The sequence below is a fragment of the Rhamphochromis longiceps genome, linkage group LG16 (assembly GCF_057381845.1).
Source record: "Rhamphochromis longiceps isolate RC_006_pf linkage group LG16, R_longiceps_female_GT1.1, whole genome shotgun sequence".
NCBI lineage: Eukaryota > Metazoa > Chordata > Actinopteri > Cichliformes > Cichlidae > Rhamphochromis > Rhamphochromis longiceps.
In genome coordinates, this window is record NC_140572.1 from 5,807,601 (window position 1) to 5,822,100 (window position 14,500).

General features: G+C 41.3%; 1 protein-coding gene across 1 annotated transcript; it reads left to right on the forward strand.

Annotated features, from left to right (window-relative positions):
- Nucleotides 1-9,119: 9,119 nt before the first annotated feature.
- On the forward strand, nt 9,120-13,682 carry fzd5 (frizzled class receptor 5). The gene has a single exon (XM_085383724.1). The coding sequence runs from the start codon at nt 9,817-9,819 to the stop codon at nt 11,539-11,541; it is 1,725 nt and encodes a 574-aa protein (XP_085239850.1). The 5' UTR covers nt 9,120-9,816; the 3' UTR covers nt 11,542-13,682.
- Nucleotides 13,683-14,500: the final 818 nt, after the last annotated feature.

Genomic DNA, 14,500 nt, shown 5'->3' on the forward strand with positions numbered 1-14,500 from the left:
GTGGCGCAGCTGCCCCTCTGTTGGTCTTCCTTGGTCTCTTGTGTTCTGGGGGCCTCTGGATGTCTGGAGTTTTGATCTCCTCCACACCTGCTTCACGCCCTGGAGGACGGGGCTGTGGCCCCCCCACACCCTCTAGCAGATTATTACATGAAGGAACCTTTTAAAAAAACAAAAAACAAGCGCGTCCATGCTCACAGGTGTACACACGGGTGATCACACCCACAAACTACACCCTTTTTGGCTCCTACCTCAAAGCACACTGTGTTCTGTTGATCTTATGTGCTGCACAATAATGTTTAACATTTAGTATTTACTGTCATATTCCCATATATCATTGTGATGTTGTTTATTCTATTACTCTTGTTCTCTTCTGCTTGCTTTCTTTTTTCTTTCTCAGCAGGTGATCCAGGTGATTGATATATGCATTTTTTTTTCTCTGCCCGTTCTGTTGGTTTTTGTCTTTTGCCCTTCTCCCCCGTCCCTCTTCTCAGCTGTTTCTCTTTCCCTCTTTCTTTCTCCCCTTCTTTCCCCCAGAAAAAAAAAAGAATGTACTAAGATGCATCCAAGAATAAGAGGTGTATTTTCTAATTGTAAACCTGGATAATTATGAGTCTGAGTTGAGGGTGGAAGAAGTACTCTAAGCTTAAATTGAACTTATTGGTATTACCATGTAGTAGAAATACTCTTGCTACAGATGTGTAGTTTAATTTTGCATTAAAATATAGTCATGATACAAAAAGTAAAAATTGTGGGGAACTTTGGGGTTCTTCAGAGAACTAGAGTTACAGAGAGTGATTCAAAAAAGAGGAAATAATCAGTGATCAGCAGTTCTCTGGGTGAAAAATGCCTTGTGGATACCTGAGGTCAGAGGGGTAACAGCCCTGCTGCTGATAGGAAGACAAAAATAACTCCGGAAATCAGAACACTGGAAAAAACTGTTGTCTGACAAGTCTTGATTTCTGTTGAAGCATTCAGACGGTAAATTCAGAATTTAGCATAAACAGCATGATCGCGTGGATCAATCCTGCTTTGTATCAACAGTTCAGACTGATGCTGCTGACACTGTTGGTGTAGGGGATATTTTCTTGAGGCACTTTGGCCACCTCATTATCAACTGAGAACAATTTAAATGTCACAGCCTGCATGATGTTGCTCATGTCCATCTCTTTATGACCACATTGTACCCTCATATGATAACATGCCACATCAGAAAGCTCAGATCATATAAACTGGATTCTTGAACACGACAATGAGTTCACTGCACTCAAATGGCCTCCACACTCTCCAGATTTCAATCCAATAAGAGAACCTTCTGGAACAGGTGATTCGCATCATGAATGTGCAGCTGACAAATCTGCAGCAGCTGTGTGATGCTGTCATGTCAACATATCTGCCCTGTCAGATGCATGCGTACTGCAACTGATTCAAGTGAAAGATATGTGTATATGCAGCATTAGACTTGATTTTTTACTTGGTAATTTATTAATCAGTCATCTCATTGCAAGAAGGCAAAGTTTTGATTTACTGACATCAATCTGATTTTTTTTTTCTTTAGAAAGGAGAAAGACAAGTCTGAGAAGATGTTAATATTGGAAACTGACAAAAAGTGGAACTTGAAACAATTCGAGGGCAAACACTTTTTGTTAAAACAAAGAGAGGTATCCTACTAGTCATCTGAATAAATATACAGTGTGCAAACATGCTGAACACATTTGCTAATATGTAAATTACATGAAATGCAAATATGCCTTAAGTATTTATGCAGCAAGATTGAAATCATGTGTTCATAAGTCATGCCTGTCATCACCTGCCTCCAGTAGACATTAATATGGCTTTAATATCAATGTGTGGCTTCAAGGGTCATACTTGAAGATAACTGCTAACAGTATTTTTTACAAAGATATGGTTGTTCTCAGAATGTGTTAAGATACATCCATGGATAATGAAGCTGTGCATTAGTATATCTTCAGTGAAAATGAACTTTGGAGTAAATACATGACATGACTATGTCACAGTTTGAGAATGACAGTGACTTCACTGTGGTCGAACAGGAGATTTACATCATAGATCTGCAGCAACTGTGTGATATCATCATGTCAACATGGACAGAAATTCTCAGAGGAACCTTCCCAGCATTTTGAATTTATGCAACAAAGAATTAAGACTGCTTTGAAAGTAAAACTGGTCCTACCCAGTACTAGTAGGGTCTAACTGATGAAGTGACCTGTGAATGTCTATAGCATAACTTCTATATCATAACCATCTCACGACCCTTCAAATTAACCTTGTGACTATCCTATGTCTTTTGCACCAACGTAGTCCTTGACTACGTTCTGTCTTCTCAGAAATACCCCACAACAAAATGTTACACAGGAGATGTTAGGATAACTTCTACCGGAATGAAAATCATGAAATAATTGCACATTTTTCCCTGTGAAATTGCAAATTTCATGCAGTAGACCCTGTCGACGAATGATTCCAAATTTGGGCCAGGAATTTTTTCTGGTGCCATGATACTGAAAGCTTTTGCGAACCTGCAATAATCTGTTTTTGTGTGGGGTGTGTGAGGGGTAACATGATGGGATAGAGATTGGAAACCAGTACTTTGTGGAAAAGAGATCTTGTGGGGCAGAACATTTAAACTGGAAATTCAATTCAATTTATTTCAATTTTATTTATATAGCGCCAAATCACAACAAAAGTCGCCCCAAGGCGCTTCATAGATACAGAGGAAAAACCCAACAATCATATGACCCCCTATGAGCAAGCACTTCAGCGACAGTGGGAAGGAAAAACTCCCTTTTAACAGGAAGAAACCTCCGGCAGAACCAGGCTCAGGGAGGGGCGGGGCCATCTGCTGCGACCGATTGGGGTGAGAGAAGGAAGACAGGATAAAGACATGCTGTGGAAGAGAGACAGGGGTTAATAACAGATATGATTCAATGCAGAGAGGTCTGTTAATACATAGTGAGTGAGAAAGGTGACTGGAAAGGAAAAACTCAATGCATCATGGGAATCCCCCGGCAGCCTACGTCTATTGCAGCATAACTAAGGGAGGATTCACTGAGCTGACTTATTGTACTCCATATAAGGTAGAAAACAATGCAACCTAAAACTGGGATTATTTAATTTGTTGAACTTTAACTTAAACCAGATGTTAGATGCCTGTATTCTCACACTGCGCACTGCATTGGCAGCTGAGTTTAGTACCACATTTGAGTATTTCATCCAAAGTCTCAGGAGATAAAACTCCTTTTACAGAGCAATAGTTTAATGAGAGCACAAGATTCACAGATTGTGACACGTGGATCATCTCCATGTGCCGAAAAGCGCCGTGTGACGTGAACAATTTCCAAATTAATTCACAGTTTGCTGAGGTGAAAAACGATAACGTGTCAGTTTGCAGCCGATGATCAGATTATGAGCTCAGCCTCAAGCTGAGCTGAGAGAAAACAAGATCCATGTGAATAAAGGTGCATGTAAACCTGCTAGAGTGAACATGGATATTGTGTGAGAGAGCTGGGAGCTCAGAGGCTGACTCATTTGCCTCTGATGTATGTCGAGCAGTGGGCAAATTGAAGCTGAGTGTCGACCGTGCTTAATTGTCATCGCCAATTAGTGCATTGTAGGACGCCCACAATGGATCAACTGTAGCGAGTAGAACGAAGTCCTTTGTGCTTCTCCAGTGGCCTGCGAGCCAGTCAAGACTCATTTAGTGGACTGAACAACGACGGAGCAGAAATGCCAACGAAAATGAAAACAAAAGACAGTTTAAGGAGGAAAAGAGGACGAGGAAAGAAAAAGAGAGGAGGAGGAGGGGGAATGTGGACAACGGTCACAGAGGAGGAAGGACCGGGCCTCTGCTCTCCCAACATGAGTGGAGAGTGCATGGCTTTGACACGCACACATACACAGTACCCCCCCTCGACATTTATTGAGCCGCTACACAAAAGCTGGCAGGGCCCCAGTGTTCCCAGTGACCTGGTTGTTCAGACGCTCGTTTGGCCACATCGACGCTTTCAGCAGGCCTCTGATTGTCAGTGTGCTTTTACCAAGGTTAAAGGGTAGATCCACTGTTTTCTACTTAAATCCTTAATGAGATGTTTTTTTGTTGTTTTTTTTTTTATTGAACGCCTTCAACAAACCAGTGACAAGCCAGGCAGAAGAGGTTTCATGAGCTGCCAAACTGTTGGGGAATTGGTTTTGAAAGACAATTCCAGCTGATTGCAACTTATTCTATAAGGTCTGTTATGTGGATTATTCGCTAGCTTTGCAATTTCCAACTAATTCTAAAGATTTGGGGAAACAACGAGTTGGATAAAATAGCTTAAAAATTGTGTCTATGAGGTATGAAGTGCAAGCTCCTTGCAGATTTTACAGAACAATAGACTGTCTTTCTTTAAAGATAATAAACCAAATATAAACCAAATTAACGGTCGACATATTAAAGATTATGTCAAAAATGCATCTGCGTCTTGTGTAACAGAGACATAACAGCAGTTTGCTTGCTGGCTCGCCATGAATCTGGTGATTGTGTTATTTTGTTCTTGTTGCTGTTCATACAAAAACATTGGACTGATTGTTGGTTATATTCATGGACAGGCAGACAGACAATTAATCATTAAATGCACAATGGCTACAGTCCTTGGCAAGTGACATTTGTAGACAAGAATTAGCAAAAAAAACAAAACAGATTAGCTATCATAGGTTTTTAGCTTAAAGGCCTTTACAAAAAAAATGTCACGAAATTCCATATTTCCTGATGGAAACTTGTCATATATCTATATCTACACACACACACACACACACACACACACACACACACACACACACACACACACACATATATATATATATATATATATATATATATATATATATATATATATATATATATATATATCAAAAGCATTGCATTTATGCAACAAAAAACGATAGTTTTCAGAAAAATCACATTGAGAAAAAAAGTTGACATCAAGCGATGATCAGCTGATCCAGTTGTTGTTAAACAAAAGAAGACGAAGAAAGTGAGAACATGTGTAAAGGCTTTAACACCTTTTATACTTCCTTGAACACACCTCGCATCCACTAACCCACCCACTGTCATTACACATTTCCTGGGACCTGAGGCTCGGTCCCTGCACCAAGTATAGATCATACAGTTGGGAAAATCATCATTTGATCCCCTGCTGAAGTTTGTACACTTAGAAAGAAATGAACCCCCTGTTTTTATGCTTGTTTCATTTTAATGGAGAACATCAACCAAACATCCATAAAGAACTCATTACATAAAAAATATAAATTGATTTACATGTTTGCTTGATTCCCAAGCAAAACATGACTTAGTAGTTGATGGTGCCATTAATGAGAGTGTTACCGGTGGTGTTCTTGGTGACTGTGGTACCACCACCTTTCTCATGATCATCCTCACCCCATGGGCCAAGATCTTGCATTGATGGTCATTTTACATTTCTTCCATTTCCGATAATCCCACTGACAGTTGTCACTTTCTCATCAAGCTTCTTGCTGATGGTCTCGTAGCTCATGCCAGCCTTGTACAGGTCTACGATCTTGTCCCCGACATCCTTTGACAGCTCTCTGATCTTGCCAATGGTGGTGGAGAGATTCTTCAGTGGAAGAAGTTGGCTCTGTGGACAGGTGTGTTTTATACACAAAAGAATTTTGATCTGGAGTATGTGCAATTGATCAACTGACTGACTGATTGTAATCTGTGTGCCACATGTGCACATAGCCAATCAAATACTTATTATTAGAGGATTGTTAGAGAATTTCTTTATAAGGGAGCAAACTTTAAGCAGATGATCAAAGAATTGTTTCCCTCACTTTAGCTGTTCATCATACAGATATGTTTTTGGAAAACACTGGTTACTTTGAAAACTGTGGTTAAGGAATACAAAGCCAAGCTAAGCAACATATGAAGTACTGCTTTGGATGCATGGCATCGAACAGCAACCTTAGAGATCCTCATTGCAGTCACTTAAATAGACATTAATTTTGTCTTGTGGACAGAAATTCTTCAGCAGGCTGTGGGAAGCACTGAGAGTCCTCGCGGGTGAAACAAGTACAGATGTGTGTGTGTTGTGGTTACCTGAACATCTAGTGATGCAGGTCACGTCTCCGTGTGTTCTCCCTTAAATCTTAGGCAAACACAACTGGCACAAGTAATCACATGCATATGTTTGTGTGTCTGTGTGTGTGCTTTGGTATACGTGACAGATTGATGCCTTGCCAGCTTTACATATGAACTCCTCATTGTTTGCTTTAATCTATCAGTGTGAGCCGAGGAGGGGTAAATCAGAAAGACTCGTCTCAGCTGATATGCTGAACACACACACACACACACACACACACACACACACACACACACACACACACACACACACACACACACACACACACACACACAAAAACACACAAACGCACCTTTGGAAACCTTTGTCCCCCAGCCAGAGCTGTGACCTTTGTACAGTGTGGCTACAGAGAGAGAGCAGCGTTAGGAGATCTGCTATCGAGCACAACTGATTTTTTTTACCACTTCATTTAGATATCAGTGCGTTCATTGCGAGCATTTCTCAGACCTTAGCTGGCAACCTACACTCCCTTACACACCCACGTGCATGCTGCTCTGATAACCAAGGAAACCTGTCCATAACTCCAGGTTTCAAAAAAACTGTCCAGTACTCCACGATCCCAGTTTAGAATTACTATCTTGCTTAAGCAGGCGCACAGAGTTTTCCCCTTTTAAAGTAGAACTTACATTGTTGCTATCAGCTTCAGTAAAACTGCTCTGCTTTGTTTTAACTTTCAAATATGAGGAACTGATTTTACTTCGCGGCAGAATGAACAAAAATTCTTTCAATAGGTTCACTAAAAAATTATTATTATTTTTTATGTTACTATTGTGACCTTGAGGCGATGATGTGGATACACTGCATCATGTGTGAAACTGATGGCAATTTAAAAAAGGATATTTAATTTAATAAAGCAAATATAGATTAAATTGTTATTTATATTAAAAGACTGAAAAAGATCCAAACATACTGTAACAACTCTGTAACAATATAACAGCTTAAAAAAAAACTTTAATAGTGTTTATTTTTTCTTCCTTCCAAACAGTGTCCTTTATACCATTTACATCATTCTTCATGTGTCTGCTCTGATCAGTGCATCGTGGATGCAAGGTTCATGCAAATCTCCGTCAACATGATTTCTGAGATCTAATCAAGGCCCAGTGCTGCCATGTGAGGAGACCTGAACATCAGTCGGCGTTGGAGTTTAAACAGGTCAGTGATTCAATTTGGTCTATTTGACAAGAAAAGGCTTCTAATTTCATTAACTCCAAATAAAGCAGACTTTGTTTAACTCACACGGCAGAGGACACCTCCACTCTCCTAACCTTCTTTAGCTTTGTATGGAGGCAATTAAAGCATCCATCCCTAGATACACCTTGAAAACTGTCTCATACACTGATTTTTGTTCTTTGATTAATGGAAAGAAATGAAGAAATACTGAAACACACTGCTACACTAAACACTGTTGCCGGGTATTGTAAGCTGTGCAGACTGAAAAGTCCTTTTAGGGTAAATTTCACCTTAGTATGGCGGCAGGGAGGAAGGTAAATATGGGTCCATTGTAACATGGTAAAATAAATGAATAATAATAATGATCAGTAAATTCTTGTTGTTCTTGTTTCGGTGCATCATTTACAGTTAATGGCATGTTCAGCATAAGTAGACCAAGCAAGGAGTGAACAACAGGCCGTAAACAAAAGACCTGTTATTACACCTGAACAACAAAAAATAATTATATGTAACAAAGGACAAGACAAAAAATGAAAATAAAAAAATGACATGCTCAACTCCAAACAATAACAGTTAAATGTGTAAACAGTTTAATGGATGCTAAACCATCAAAAAGCCAAACTATTAATGAGAATTTCATCATTTATTGACTATAACCTGGTGTCTGTTTTGTTTTTCTTATTGCCATATGATATTAAATACATTATATGTGTAACTGTGAGTTCTGATAAATGGAAACAGAATGACTAAACAGAAGTGACTGACAGCAACAATAAATATAAAGTTTACTTATATTTATTAAAAACATATCAAGAATTACAGTTTTGTCAGGAAAAAACAAGCAATGAATGACAACAAAGTCAACAAAACGGAGGAGCATTCAATAATAATAATAATAGTAATAATAATAATAATAATAATAATAATAATAATAATAAAGCATGAACCTCGTGGATTATAATGCACGTGTCTGCTTCACTGAAAATGAATGGAGAAGTCCGTTTAGTGCGTGTGTGTGTGTGTGTGGTCCTGTGGTGGAGGTGTGAGTGGGTGGAGAGACCTTATCCATCATCTGATACCTTCAAGCTCTCCCGGTAAACTCCAGCCCCTAATGCAGGAAGTCATAAATATGACTCACTGATGCGTTCATGTGCTGCTCGATACTGGGGACAATCCCAAACATGCGCTCTAACCGCACAGGCGCTTTGTTGAGCTGCGCTACAAAAGGAAACACAAATAAAGGAGTTCACATTTTACTAATAAATAAATACGTAAATAAAGCCAACGTGTGCGTTTTCTTTATATAAAGAACGTTTTCATTTGTAAAAGAAAAACTGAGTGCTTTTAGGGTTTTACTAGAGACCAAACAAAGCACTGAAATACAGGTTTTTGCCTCATTATAAAAACCTGGCCAAGAAGAACGTTTTTTAACTGCATAATAATAGACAGGCGACAAAAATACCCTTAAAAATAGTCCATTCAATATCGAGAATCAGTGTGTAGCAGCTACTTCACAAAAATTGTAACCTTGTAACCTAATTTTATTTTTCTTCTTTCATTTTGTATTTGTTTTTATTAAATGGAGTACTTTATACACATAAAAATGTCTAAAAATTGAAAACACATTTCTGTAATAAAAATCGGACACCGTACTGACTTTGCTTGGCAGAAATACCCGATTTTGTTTCATTTCAAGTAAGAAGAAACTCGAAAGGTGTGTTCAAGGAGAAATTGTGACATTTCCGACAGCCTTGAATGCAGCAGACCCTCGGCGCGGTGAGGAGGTGCTGCAGTTTCAAACGGACTTTATTCCGTCCTCGGGCTCAGTGCGCGAGGCTGACACGCGCTGCTGCACTAATAAGTTTTTACCCTGAAGAACATTTGCGGATTATTCTCGTGTTTTATTTCGTTTTCCCTCCTAGAGAAGTGCAACAGGTGCGGCAGAGGGGACACTTTTAAAAGTTTGAAAATAATGCTGCTGACGGAATAAACCAGCCCGAGAGGACACGACAAGTGGATTTTACGCACCGAGCTTCGTGCGCTGGAGACAGCCACACGTTTGTCGTACACCGGAGAACCGCTCTTTGCTCTGTGTTTGTTCACGTTGTCACGGACATTTTCTACTTCATGATGCCACTTTTTCTGGCGTCTGTGAATTATCGGAAGGAAACGGTGTAAAAACAAAAACAACAACGACAACAACAACAAAATGTTAAATTTAGTGGAACGTGACAGCCGGAGATGAACTTTCTCCGTAATGATTGCAGGAGCTCTGGTGAATGATTGACAGCTGCTCGCAGGATCAACTGGATTTACCGTCAGACTTCAGCTTATGCTTTAACCATTAAGAGGCTGTTTATGTCCAGATTTATTCACCAGAAGAAGAAAGTTCTCAGTCAGGTTTCTGAGATGACCATGCAGTAAAAGGACTCTTGTATTAGATTTCTTCGTTAAATGACTCCAAATGAATCGTTGTGAATTTTAATATTTATTTATGGCATCTACAGTGAGACACATGCCGTGGCCCCTCATAATGCTGCTGCTGCTGCTCCTCCACTCCCCTGGCTTCACATTAGGTGCTTCTAAGGATCTGGTGTGTGAGCCCATAACTGTGCCCATGTGTCGGGGCATTGGTTACAACCTGACCCACATGCCCAATCAGTTTAACCACGACACCCAGGAAGAGGTGGGCCTGGAGGTCCACCAGTTCTGGCCCCTGGTCCGGATCCGCTGCTCCCCGGACTTACTCTTCTTCCTGTGCAGCATGTACACACCAATCTGCCTGCCAGACTACCGCAAGCCGCTCCCACCCTGCCGCTCGGTGTGTGAACGAGCCAAACGGGGCTGCTCGCCTCTCATGAGTCAGTATGGCTTTGAGTGGCCCGAGAGGATGAGCTGTGAGCAGCTGCCACAGCTAGGGGACGAGACCCTGTGCATGGACCAGAACAGCAGCGAGACCACCACCCTGGCTCCCCCGTTCCCCAAGCCCACCCCTAAGGGCAGGACTAGACCGCCGAGCCCCCCGCAGTGCGACAGGGAGTGCCGCTGCAGAGAGCCGCTGATCCCCATCATGAGGGAGTCTCACAGCCTGTATGGCCGGGTCCAGACTGGCCCACAGCTCAACTGCGCCCAGCCCTGCCACCTGCCTTTCTTCTCGCCAGATGAGCACGCCTTTACTAGCTTCTGGGTGGGACTGTGGTCGGTGCTGTGCTTCATCTCCACCTTGACAACCGTTGCCACCTTTCTCATTGACATGGAACGCTTCAAGTACCCAGAGAGGCCCATCATCTTCCTGGCTGCCTGCTACCTCTTTGTCTCCTTGGGTTACATCATCCGGCTGGTGGCAGGTCACGAGCGAGTGGCGTGTGGCGCCAGCGGCGACCACCTGCACATCCTCTATGACACCAACGGCCCCGCTCTCTGCACCCTCGTCTTCTTGCTGGTGTACTTCTTCGGCATGGCCAGCTCCATCTGGTGGGTGGTGCTGTCCTTCACCTGGTTTCTGGCCGCAGGGATGAAGTGGGGCAGCGAGGCCATCGCGGGATACTCACAGTATTTCCACCTCGCCGCTTGGCTCATCCCCAGCGTCAAGACCATCGTGGTGCTGGCTCTCAGCTCTGTGGACGGGGACCCTGTGGCTGGAATCTGCTATGTGGGGAACCAGAGTCTGGAGAATCTGAGGGGATTTGTGCTCGCACCTCTTGTGGTTTACCTCTTCACCGGATCGCTTTTCTTACTCGCCGGCTTTGTTTCTCTGTTCCGCATCAGGAGCATCATCAAGCAAGGTGGCACCAAGACGGACAAACTGGAGCGGCTGATGATTCGCATCGGGCTCTTTACGGTGCTGTACACTGTCCCCGCCACTATTGTGGTGGCCTGCCTGGTGTATGAGCAGCACTACCGGCCTGGCTGGGAGCGAGCTTTGGCCTGCCTCTGCCCGTCCGAACGCCAGCGCTTGGGACTAGGCCCGGACTACGCCGTCTTCATGCTCAAATATTTCATGTGCTTAGTGGTGGGCATCACCTCAGGAGTCTGGATTTGGTCGGGAAAAACTTTAGAGTCCTGGAGGAGGTTTGTGGCTCGATGCTGTCCCTGTTGGCCACAGAAAGCCACCGCTCCACCCTCCATGTACAGTGAGGCCAGTACTGCTTTAACTGGACATACTGGAACTGGGCTGACATCAGGGATCTACCATAAAGCTGTTCCGCCTCATATATGAGCTTTTAAGAGGACTCGTGTACAGCCACATCTCCCAGTATCCAAACACAGACTGGGATTGTGGACATATATCAGAACTGTGAGCTAGAACTGCTTTCCTTGGACGTAGAGCTCAAACCTTTGACTGAACTTGACTGTCACTGAGGAACTAACCTTTGAGTTAAATGGATCCATAATGGAGTCCCACATGCTTCTCCTCATCCTGAGCACTGACAGAGAGAGAGAAAAAAACACATATTTATTTATGTATATATTGTACAAATATTTGGTGTTTAAAAAAAAAAAGATAACATGCCATATATTTAGTTTCTAACCAGCTGATGCCACTGCCACAATCGTAAGTGTAAGACGCCAGAAAAACAAATCAGATTTGAGCTGTATACACTCGTGTATAAATGTGCTGTAGTATGTCAGTGTCTGAGTGAATTGTTTTGTATGGTTACAAACTGAAGGTGGGAAAAGGTCCTTATTATGTTGCTTTTTCCCAAAACCAGAGATGAAATTCTTTGAAAGTCTTTTTCTCATTTTAACTGTCTCGTTAAATCACTAAAGTTTCTGTGGGGGGGAATCTAGTTTTGTTCATGTATTGTGAACCAATGCACAATGTTTATGTTAAAGATACAGGATGAAACTTCAGCCCCATCTGCTGGTTCAAAGGGGACCTGCTCACCCCCCACATCACCCCCAACAGATGAACATTAGACCACAGACCCATCTGAATTTTGTTCGTAGCTGTTGAAAAACATTAATAGCATAAATGACCAATTAATGATTATTCTGTGGTGCCCTGACCTCAGCTCAGTGACCTCTAGAGGTCCTTGGACCTCACTTTGAGAACCACAAAGTGATTTTTATAGCAGTATTTTGCCAGAACAAACAGATGTTAGGGTTAGACTCTGTACAGTAAAGGTCACCTTAGACTCTGGAAAACTGAACTAGCCACGTTTAACAAATAACCAAGACATAGTTTAATCCATAGTTTAAATCTGTAGAAGTAAAAAGTAACAATTTAAATTTTCCCAGGTTGTTATTTATCTTGTTCTGTTTGGGATTTGGACTGCTGGATGAAGAAAACAAGCACTTTGAAAAATCTTCTTTTTGAACAATGTCACAATTTAAAAGCTCTTTTGCTTAATAGTTAATTAACTGAGGAACTTAGAATGTACCTGTATTTTGAGTTTTTCTCATGTAAGTAAGAACCAAACCCTCCTATGTTGAATGGATCTGTGGTCTAATGTAAGTTATCTGTTTGACAACTTGATAAAAACTGACTTTCAGAAGTCACACTCACTGCACGGTGTACAGTTTACCCAGAAAAGTGTGCGTGTCTGGAGGGTGGGGATGGGAAAGAGAGACAGAGAGTGCTAAAGACAACAAAATGAATGACGGTGGACGAGTACAACATGAAATCCGTCTCAGTGCAGAGTGCTGCAGCGCTAATGCAGAACTGACTGGACCTGTGACGTTCTGTAATATTTCCATTCATTGTTGATGGTCATTTGTGTTGTTTAGATTACCGTGTGTCCCACATGCTAGATAGCTCTAATTTATTAGTCTGATGTGTGTGAAGGAAATGATTGTATGAGTGATGATGAATGCCAAAAAAAAGAAATGCTCCTAAAACTGATGTGTAGATTAAAGAGTACATGTTGGGGTTTTTTCATTGACAGACCTCCTCAAAGGACGTTGATAAAATACTGTAGATTTTGATTCATGTTGTGGAATTAAAAGTGTTGGATCTTGAACGTTGTGCACTGCTTTTTGACTGTGTATGAAGCCCTAAAACATTAACTGACTGCTGAAGAGTGCGCACGAGAGCGCAAAGTTCAACTAGGAAGAAATTAGTTGTTCAGTAACCTGATTTGGAAGTTCTTGCATTCACTAATAATGGCAGTATAGTGGCTGTGTAACCATTTGCTGCCCTGTTTATGACAAATTTGTGGAAATACACAACTATTCTACGAAGTCTCACCTACTTCTTGCAAGAGGGTTTCCTTGAATAGATTGCTGATCTCTTGGAATGTGTTGTCACATTGTAGCACCACCCTACATCGTTAAACGTCACAACAAGACACCTATTCATTCTTCATTCATTCCTTCAGCCAGACATATGTAAATATCAGATGTATGTGAGTAATTGTTACTGATAGCAAGCTGAAAATGCAGCACTTGACCTGAGGGACATTAGAATTTAACAGAAAAATAATGAAGTCCAATGTCAGAATCAGAATCAGAAACTTTATTGTCATTGTCATGAGAACAACGAAATTAAGAATGGTCCCCGATCATTGCATCATCCCTAGCAATATCAAAATATAAATAAAACAATAAAATTCAATAAATAAAATAGATAGAATACTTAAAATACTAATAAGATATAACAGTAAAACATTCACATACATTCCCACACACATGCTTCAGACCGTGCATAGATTAACACAAGAGTGGCGTGATGGACATTTTTTTGTAGTGGCCAATGTGTTGGAAGTAAACCATGTGTGGTTTGATGTGGCTTAGATACAGTGTTACAACAGTATTCAACGTATAATCACGTATAATTTTGGGGGGTGAAAATAACTTTAGAGACAATACAGTTGACGGGAATGTCTGTCTTTAAATAATCCAGGAAGCTATCAGCTGACTAAAAGCAAGATACTGTACTATTGCTATTGTATAAATAAATCTACTATTGTATGAATTCTATCTGTTCACTTTCAATATGCACACAGTCCTGTTACACACACTGAAAGCATTTAGGCATGTAGACATGGTCAAGACCACCTACAGTTTAAAGCAACAGTAACTTCCATAACTGCTCATTACAGCCAAGGTGTGCAGAAGAGCAGCTTTCAACCTTGTAGGAGATGGGCTACACTGGCAGAAGACCACACCAGGTATCACTGCTGTCAGCTAAGAACAGGAAACTGAGGTTATGATTTATATGGATTACCAAAATTGGA

What these genes read in the sequence shown, in the direction of transcription:
- fzd5 (XM_085383724.1), top strand. Translation starts at nt 9,817, where the DNA reads ATGGCATCTACAGTGAGACACATGCCGTGGCCCCTCATAATGCTGCTG.